At 36.0% G+C, this 9,625-nt stretch overlaps 1 protein-coding gene across 3 annotated transcripts in view; it reads right to left on the bottom strand.

The window, feature by feature from the left end:
- Nucleotides 1-8,308: 8,308 nt before the first annotated feature.
- LOC112502765 (protein ABHD11) overlaps nucleotides 8,309-9,625 on the bottom strand; it is a 28,067-nt gene continuing 26,750 nt past the window's right edge. For all 3 annotated transcript variants that reach the window (XM_025106770.1, XM_025106771.1, XM_025106772.1), the window contains 2 exons: nucleotides 8,888-9,059; nucleotides 8,309-8,767 (listed from right to left, as the gene is read on the bottom strand). In XM_025106770.1, the coding sequence (XP_024962538.1) occupies nucleotides 8,705-8,767; nucleotides 8,888-9,059 (235 nt within the window). In that variant the 3' untranslated portion in view covers nucleotides 8,309-8,704. The remainder of the gene's footprint in view (nucleotides 8,768-8,887; nucleotides 9,060-9,625) is intronic.

Here is a 9,625-nt window from a genome sequence, read left to right as displayed (position 1 = left end):
CTTCTATTTATACCCAGTGCATTAAATGAACATTTAATGCAATATGGTAGGGTTAGAGTGCGTGTCAAGCCTTAAGAGGAAGACTTGTCCTTTGCTACAGTGAATAGTATAAAAAGCACTATTCATGAGTAGACATCCTTACCTAAAGTTGGTGGACAATAGAGTCGACWAGTCGGCTCCGTACCGTACCAACTTTCATAAGGGTATGGGTTTTGTCCTTTGTGTGCATAAGGACAAGATAACAACAATCGTGCTAAGCAAGCTTCCTTTGATCGCTGAATGCTGGAATGACCTGAAGGTCTCATCATCATTCGCTGAAGCTTAAACAGTCTTCACACATATGTAGACAAACTTGTAATCACTGAATACAACTTCAGATCACGTACTCGTCAGTCTCTAATCTTCAGTTTCAGTCTTTGACGTTTGCTGTAGGTTTTTTGGTGTGAGTGTTGTCTTCTTGAAGTATTGTTGTCTTTGATAGAATTACAATGCAAGTTCTTCAGCGATCACTGAACATACTCAGTGAAGATCGCTGGAACTGAAAATACAGAAACATAAATACAACGTATAAGTGAAAAAGGATTATCATCAAATCATTGAGAGAGAGGATCAACAACATTGGATGGTGAAACTTTGCGGGTCTTTTAACTTAGGAGGGATTTTGCAAGTGAGGAGTGCATTACATTCCTTTGTCAAAGGCAAGGTCTCAAATTCACTTAGTCTTCTCTTTTTTTAAGGATGTCCTTCAAAAATTTAATATAGCTAGTCATTTGCTTGAGTGATTCTACCAAGGGTATGTTAATGTGGAGTTGTTTAAAGATGTCCAAGAACTTCTTAAATTGTATGTTGGAACAAAATGTTGTATTCAAATCCCAATACTAAATTGTTTTATAATGCTTTGTATTGATTAGTTGTTGGTTTCCTGTTTTAGAAGGTTAGTTTGACTTTTCTGTTTTAGAAGCTGCTATAAATAACAAGTGTTAGTTTTGTTAGTTAGTGAGTAGAAATAGATACATTCATATATACCTTAAAACTTAAGACTGAGTTAGATTTGGATTGAATTTTTCTGTTTTCAAACTATGAGTTACTGTTATTGGACTTTTTGATCAATTTGGAGTGTTTGATCCATTTTTGTTGCATGTGATTGTGTTAATTCTGTTTCTGGGTGAATTGCGAACCATTCTGTACAATTTAATTGCATCAAATTGCAATTTTTGGTTGAATTTGTGATTTTCTTGGTTTTCTTGAGTTAAGTGACATGCTCATCGGACATTGAATATTCAACGTCCGATAAGGGTTGATTCATCGCTCGTCGAATTTGTTCATCTTTCAATACTTTTATCGTATACTTCTTGAGACGTGGGTTTGTTTTGATTTGATCATCACTTGGGCTTTGACAGAACAAGCTTTGTCCGATTTCTTTGGTCTCATCGGATAACACTGTCCGATAACCTTGGGTTATCTTCCAAAGAGTCATCCGGAGACTCCTCATTGCTTGGAGTGTTTGTGTCCTTATCGTTCATTTTGATTTGTCCGGACACTTATCTCATCGATTAAAGTCTATCCGATAAACTCTCTCATCGGACACCTCTTTTTCCGGTGAAGTAAGATTTCTTTGGCCGGTGAAGTGAGATTTCTTTGTTGTCCGGGGAAGTCTAAATTTCTTCGTGTCTGATAAACTCACTATCTTTGTTGTTCGGATAGCTCTTATTCATTGTCTGGATAGCTCTTATTCACTTGTCCGATAAGCAATTTACTCTCTGTCCGATATCTTGATTTACTTGTTGTCCGATAATCTCATCTTTATTATGAGCTAATTACTTCTGTGGGTGTGAGTATGAGTTAACTTAGGATTTATAAGCAACATTTGAGGGTTTTCATTCTTTACTACTTCGTAAAACTTCATCACTTAATTCGGGATTAAAACTCAACGCGGATAAGCCGATCACTTTGAAGTGTTAATATTTTGACCTAGAGATGGGCATATTCGAAATACGACTTAAGTGATGCACAAAGATTTGAGAAAGTTTTTGATATTGCATAGAGATATGAATTTTGCATGTATTTAGCTAAGGTTCAAATATTGGAGATTTTTATTACAAAGAGCTTTCAATATGATTTTTCAATTTAATATTTCTTTATCTACTTAGCCAAATCAGCAAGCTTCTCAGTGGTGAAAGTGTGAACTTTGTGGGCAGTGTGTATAAAACTTCACTTTCGAGAGATTGGAGTTTTTTATAAACATCTCATAAGTTTTTGACCATTATATTGTTGTTTTTGTCTTGAGGAATACTTACACACATGCCCATCTTTTATTTATAAATCCATTTCAGCTTTTTTAGAGAGTTTTTCACCAACAAAATTCCAATTTTTAATCACAAACCGAAACATGCTCACGAAGTTCATGAAAATTCTCCGATTCTCAGTAGTTCAATCCCTGTGGAAACAGTCTCAATACTTTACCACTCTATTGCTTGCAAGCGATCATAGTGTCGGCGTGCACTTGCATCACCACACTGTGTGAACATGAACGATTCCAAGCTATCACTTATGTGCATCCAAACATGTACCCAGAAAATAAGAGAATACATGAAGAATAATGGGTAACCAATTACGAGCAAATTCACCAAGCTCCTGTTCAAACGAATACAGCTCCAGATTTCATTCGACATGGAAATGGACTTGTTAAGGCCAAGTTCTCAACCAGAGAAAAGATGGACATATTCCCCATTGTTGGCATGATTCAACCAGTAAAATCATCAACATTTGCAACAAGACCAACATTGTTGGTATAATATATACAACTGTCAAGATTGCTTAGACGAAGCATACATAGTTCATCATGATGAAGATAGTCATTAGAAGGGGTCTTAGAAGAAGCTAAAGAAAAGATATGAAGTAGGAGATCCTGCTTGTCGGATTCCTAGGCGAACCTTCAGCAAGTTCGACTGCTATGTCTCGTATGGAGAGTCACCATCAGAGTCAATCCCGACCCTCAAGCCTTGGCATACTTTACCTTCTCACAACCCCCCAACCAGTCCCAAGAAGAATGTTATGTCATAGCTCCAACAATCCCATCATAATACCAAAATGAATTTCCAGCACTCAGCTCCTTCGAAAATACCCACCAAAGAACAAGGCATGATTGGCAGATCAAGATTCTCACAACTATAAGCTTGACGGGAATCCTAGTATAGTGAGTCATGTGAAAGCCACTCTAAATTGGTAGTGTGAAAAAGTTGTTGCCTGAAACAAAATTTTCAAGACTATTTTGGCACAACAAACTAAGCTGACGAATACACAAGAGGTTCTTACTATAAAAGTACAGACTCTTGAAAGTATGATTATTGAAATCAAGTTCAAAATACAAGGACTCCACAATAAACTTACCCAGATTGTTCACAATAGTCCTTCACCAACCTCCAATGCTCTCACTCAAAAGGAAACGGAAATGAAGTTCCTAAAGACTCAGCTTATGGATCTTGAAAGGCAACACAAGCAAAATTAATTATCAACCTTGGTTGATGATCCATGGAGGTTACCTTCCACCCCTATGTCAAAGCCTGATTTGATCCACTACCACTTCCCTCTTCATCATTCATACAGATATGTCCATCACTTTTGCTATGGTCCTCAAAAAAAAAAAAAAGAGGACAACCAGACCCGTATAGGTTCCTGCTAGGTCTTTAGGAGCCCTAGAGAGAACTGAAATAGCCTCCTCCAGCAGAACAAAGGTACCCCAAGAGGATACCTCTATGGTCGCATCCTCAAAACCTCCCGACATTCTAAGATGATAAAACCTTTTTGACATGCGATCATAATGCCTTTCAAGGTCTTTCTTCTGGTATGAACAACACTTCATTTTCAAGAATTCCTCTCTTGCATGGGAAGTGTGCTCAATTGGATTTCCTAGAAACTCAACATAGATCTTATGTATGAGTTCTTCAGGGGAATGAGATTGTTGGATTTGTAATTTTCGATACTCTCCAAAACTCATATACCAATCTCTGAGGTGACCTTGACATCTGGTTATGAATCTTTTAAATGTCGATATCATAGTACTGGAGTTCTTCACTACACTATGTTTGCATCTCAATGCTTTTGTCTCTCCATCTTGATGGAGGGATATCATCAAAGGTAAACTGCTGTTTAGTATCACTTTTTGGAGTTCTTGCCCATCTCTGTGTGTTATTACGGAGCGAGCGTCATCTTGTTCTTTCTCAACTTCTGGATCAACATGGTACCCGATTTGTGGTTCCGCCATGAACAAGTGTCCAAATGCTTCAGTTGGCTCGAAATCATTTTCTATATAAGTGGAGGAAGAAATGATTGGTGCAACAAAATTGGACACACTAGGGGTATTCTTTAGGGCCAATAACTGTAAGAAGGAAGAAGTATGGTTCATTTATTCTATTGAATAGAACAACAAAAAAATTTAAGGATGCAACCATAGAGGTATCCTCTGGGGGGTACCTTTGTTCCGTAGGAGGAGGCTATTTTAGTTCTCTCTAAGGCTCGTGAAGACCTAGCAAGAACCCATGCGGGTCTGGTTGTCCTCTTTTCTTTTTCTGAGGACCATAGCAAAAGTAATGGAGATGACTATATGAATGGTGACGAGAGAAGTGGTTGTGAATCAAATGAGGTTCAGACAAGCAAAAACAATAATCAACCCGATCGTTAAAACTTCTTATGCCTCAAGTCATGCAAAGTTTTTTAAGAAAAATAAATCCTCGTTATGGTTAAATCATTCGTTTTGTTACCAACCCATCAAACAAAATGAAGATGTTAACCCTACAAAGGCGGGCCATCCTAACATGAATCTAGATCATTACCAGCTTGTAACTCAGGAACGTTCAGAATTGATTAACCAAGATGTCATAAAGACCACTGCATCGCCATGGGCATGTGAAATGTTCTATGTCAACAAGAGGAGGGAACAAGTTCATGGCAAGCTCAGGCTAGTCATAAATTATCAGCCCATTCTAGCTGATGATAAGTTCCCTCTTCCGCAGAAGAAATCGTTGTTCGAATCTTTCGCGGATGCAAATGCAATATCAAAGTTTGATCTCAAAGCCAGATTTTGGCAATTAGGATTAAATCTTGATGACAGACCAAAGACTGCCTTCTACATACCAGACCATCACTATCTGTGAAAAGTAATGCCATTTGGGTTACAAAAATGATCCATCTGTCTTCCAAAAGGCAATGGTAAAGATTTTGAAACCTATTTTCAATAACACTCTGGTATACATCAATGATATCATCCTATTCTCCCCAGATGAAAAATCTCACATAGATTTACTCACCAAGTTTCATTCCATAGTCAAGGAGCATGGAATCATGTTATCTATAAAAGAAAATGGAAATTGGAGTAAGTTATATTGATTTTCTTGGTATGAAAATATTTGATAAGAGGTACCAACCACAACCTCACATAGCTTAAGAACTGCACAAGTTTTCAAGAATATTAACGTCACAAAAAGAAATTCAAAAATTTCTTGGGTTAGAAAATTATATGGCAGTATTTTTGCCTAAATTATCGAGCCATACTGTGCACTTATTCCCCGTGTTGAAGAAAAAGTCCTCCCCTTGGAGTGAAAAACATACATTAGCTATGAAGAGATAAAACAACTAGTTTATGTGATGCCTCCTTTAAAGATTTCAATTGTTACTGACAAAAGAGTCCTCCAGACTGATGCAAGTGATAAGTATTGGGGAACAGTCCTAATAGTTCAAGATAAATATGGTGTTAGAACAATTTGTGGATATAAAGTGGCATGTTCAAAGATTCGAAACAACATTATCACTCTACCTTCAAGGAAATCCTAGCGATCAAGAGGGGAATAGATAGATTTAAGTTCCATTTAGTCAATCACAATTTTCAGATTGAGATGGATATGTCTTCTTTCCCATGAATGCTCCATTTTAGAAGAAAATTACTCCCGAAAGTCCAACTTTTGCGGTAGGCAAATTGGTTTCCCCAATGGAAATTCAATGTGAAACACATCAAAGGGTAAAAAAAAATATTCTAGCAGATTTTCTGCCCAGGCCAAATGACTATAAATATGATGTCCCTAAAAATATCTAGCAAGTTCTCAAAGCCAAGGTCCTTCCCATGGTGTTTCCCGTTGAGAAAGCAAGTTCTTCCAGTTCGTTTACTCTAAACGCTTCTCGCCCTCCTTCACAGATCAATCCAGTTGGAGATGTCGTAACTCCAACACAAGTTCTTGTGGATGAAGCTACAGAGACTATTGCCGACCTTACCTTAACGGAAAGGTCTCATCTGAACTACAAGACGTTCTTTATGATTGCGCTAAAAAACATGGCATGTTCATGAGCAATCTCTAGTTCCACCTTGACTACATTTTCCTCAATATCTTCCATATTCATGATTCACATAGGTTCCTGAAAGAAGCACTTTTTTGTATATATTCAAGTCTTACACCATCATGATATCCTTCAACTCCGCCAAGCTACTCACATACCTTTTCCAATGTTAGTTCGAGGATCGACCTCGGGAGCACGAAATGTATTTACCCTTCTCTAATGGTTTTTCCCAATGCATCAGTGGACTCAACAGTTAGGTGTCTGCTATAAAACTTATGTTGTCGTCATGTTCAGGAGGCCCTGCTCCTTCTTACCACACACGACTCTCCATTATCATTCATCCACGTGTGGAATGATAACAATCTAGGTAGTAAGTTCTTCGAGTTATCCCATCCTGGAAAGTATATGGAAACACGATGGAACCTGGTCAATGCTAATCTAGTGGATCCAGCATCGATTCTAGAACATATTATAAATAATGAGAAACTCTGGTCTTCCGTTCCGACCATCCAATCTTTGCATCATGGAACGAAGCACTTGAATATTGGTTCCAGACTTTAACTTTCAAAGAAAATAGACACTTTTGATGATGAAGACTACGAAGAAAACGACAGATATTATGACCTTGGAGAAGAGCACTTTGATTCTTATGAGACAATCTATCTCACTCTGACTCGCATTTGAAGTATTGTCGTAGAATAATATTAATAATTGTCTTGATTAAAGGATAAAATAATAATGTAAGTCACTTTTATGCGATGTAAGCGCTTACCTCATTTATGTATCATTATTAGCTAATATTATTACTTGCTTTTGCCATGCTTATGTAATGCTTGTGCAATGGTACCTTTTCCTTATCTATAAAAGTAAGGCTCTCCTTTATTTGTAAGACATCATTTGAAAAAAACAAAAGCTTCTTCCATACATTCTCTCTTGTTCTTAACTATCTCTTTGACCTTAAGTTCATATTCTTCGTGTATTCTCTTATCAGTCCTAGTCTCCGATTCGAGCTGAAACAATGCCTTAAAGTCATGCCAACAAGGATCATTATTCAAGAAAGATGAAAACAATAAAAAAACATTATAATCTTTTTACAATCCGATTAATGTTAGAATATAAATCCACTCACTTTTTACAGTTTCTTCTAGACTGCAGATTCAACAATTGTTCCATTACAATCTAATTTACCTCTCTATTTTTGAAAAGTTTGTAATAACATCAACTTCCAAAACATGTTTCCAATATGTTAAAACAAAACTATTAAAAAGACACAATTTTCCATACACATTAAAATTCAATTGTTTTATCTCTACTAACTTTTTTTTTGGTAAAATGGTTTAATAATTCATTTCCAACTTGTTTTTATTTTATTTGATTTCATTAAGACATGCAAAATGCAACCCTAAACCACCTAAACCACAAGGACGATATCTGATTTATTTGAGCTGGGCTCTAAAGGTCAAAAATGCCTAGAGATCTTAGGTTCAATTCCAATGAGAATAAAAAATCCTCTTATAACCATGAAGGTTCAAATTAGATGACTCCAAGCTACCCGGAAAACAAGTGGTTAACCTAGAATTAGGCAGGTTGGAAATTCAGAATCTGTAACATTAACAAACCACACCATTAAGACCCCATAGATTTGATGTATTTACATTTACCCCTAAGGGTATAAATGTTGTTTTCGTGAATACTCCAGTTTATGAAATTAGATTCTTTTAAAAGAGAAACTTAGGTATGCACTATAATAACAAAATATTTCTAGTTCATTATAATAATTTCTCTATTCCTTACGATATAAAATACTATGGATTTGTGTTTTATGGTTATGCACTTTGCTTTGAATCATTTATGCATGCAATATGACATGGAGAGTCGAACAAATTAATCTTTTACCCAATAATAAGTTCATCCCAAGAATTTAATTTGGAACAAACTACTCGACTCGAGCATACATTTTTTCAAGTCAAACATATTCATATATTCATAAATTATACAATCAAAATACAAAAATTATCAAGGTTGAGTTCAAGCCCATAAACGAGCTTATAAAATTTGAATTTTTAGGTATAATCCATAATTTTGCTAACGAGCATCAAGATTTCGAGCTTGGACATTGAAAACATATCCGAGCTCGAGCTTGAGCACAAAGTTATTCGAGGTCGAACTTACAATCTCGGACACCCCGGTCTCATGTCTACGCGATTAGGTCTTTGGTCTCTACATCCCAACAAACCTAGTTGTATAGCATCTTACTTAATTTAAACAAAGTAGTGCATGTGACATTATGATTTTAGGAAATGGTCAATAATACCTTGAAGTAGAGAGAAAGGGCCAGTTTTTGCAGAGAATATGGTGAAAACCAAGTTTCTTAAATTCACATTCCTTGAAACGAGAAGGATAAAATCCTGAAGAGCCCATCCGGATTATCAGCATGTACCTGACAAAAAAAATCAATGTCTCCTGTTTTAGTATTATCTTACAAGTCCAAATCCTTTATCTGCAAAGAGATTATATGCATAAAATGAAATATGAGGTAGAAAGTTGAAGGGAAACATACCCAATGGCCTGCATCTTCAAGAACATGCATTTCGACTCCACCACCCTCTTCTGCAGCTTGCTCCTCAGCTGCATGAATCCTCTGTAGATCTCCAAGTGCCCATCTGTGTAAGCTTCTTTCTGCTTTTAGAAAATTCACATGTACACCTCTAGGTACATCTTCCACCACCTCCCTGCATTTTCAGAAATGTTATGTTCTTTACTGGATGTGAATATATTTATATATATACTAGTTGTGTACCCGCGCAATGCGGCGGGAGCCATGAATTTTAACGATTTTGAAGTTCTACTGGTTTTATAAGATATGATTTAACGATGATATAGGTTACACTTGGTCTTTACATATTAATACAATTTGAATAAATAAGAGTTATGGTTCCAATTATACACTATCGATGAAAAAAAATTGTATGACAGTTTAAAATCCAATTATATTTAAACGACTCCACAAATATGTTCGATTTACACCAAGAGAAAAAAACCAAAACTTGAGTTTTAAGATAAACACTCAAAACCAATAAAGAAAACTACAAATTTAACATATCATAAACCATGAAAAGACCAAAAAAGATGAGTTTTAGAATGAAATTTCAACTGTTTACCCTCTTTCTTGTTCAGAATCTCATATTAAGGTTGAATTAATACATGTATATATATATATATATATATATATATTTCAAAAAACCCCAAGAACATATTAATTCAGAACATATTATATAATGCAATTTGGACAGACTAA

Source organism: Cynara cardunculus, unplaced genomic scaffold, assembly GCF_001531365.2.
Source record: "Cynara cardunculus var. scolymus isolate 2C unplaced genomic scaffold, CcrdV1 Un_Scaffold_1889, whole genome shotgun sequence".
NCBI lineage: Eukaryota > Viridiplantae > Streptophyta > Magnoliopsida > Asterales > Asteraceae > Cynara > Cynara cardunculus.
Note: the sequence above shows the minus strand (reverse complement) of the source record. Positions and strands in the feature narration are given on the sequence as shown.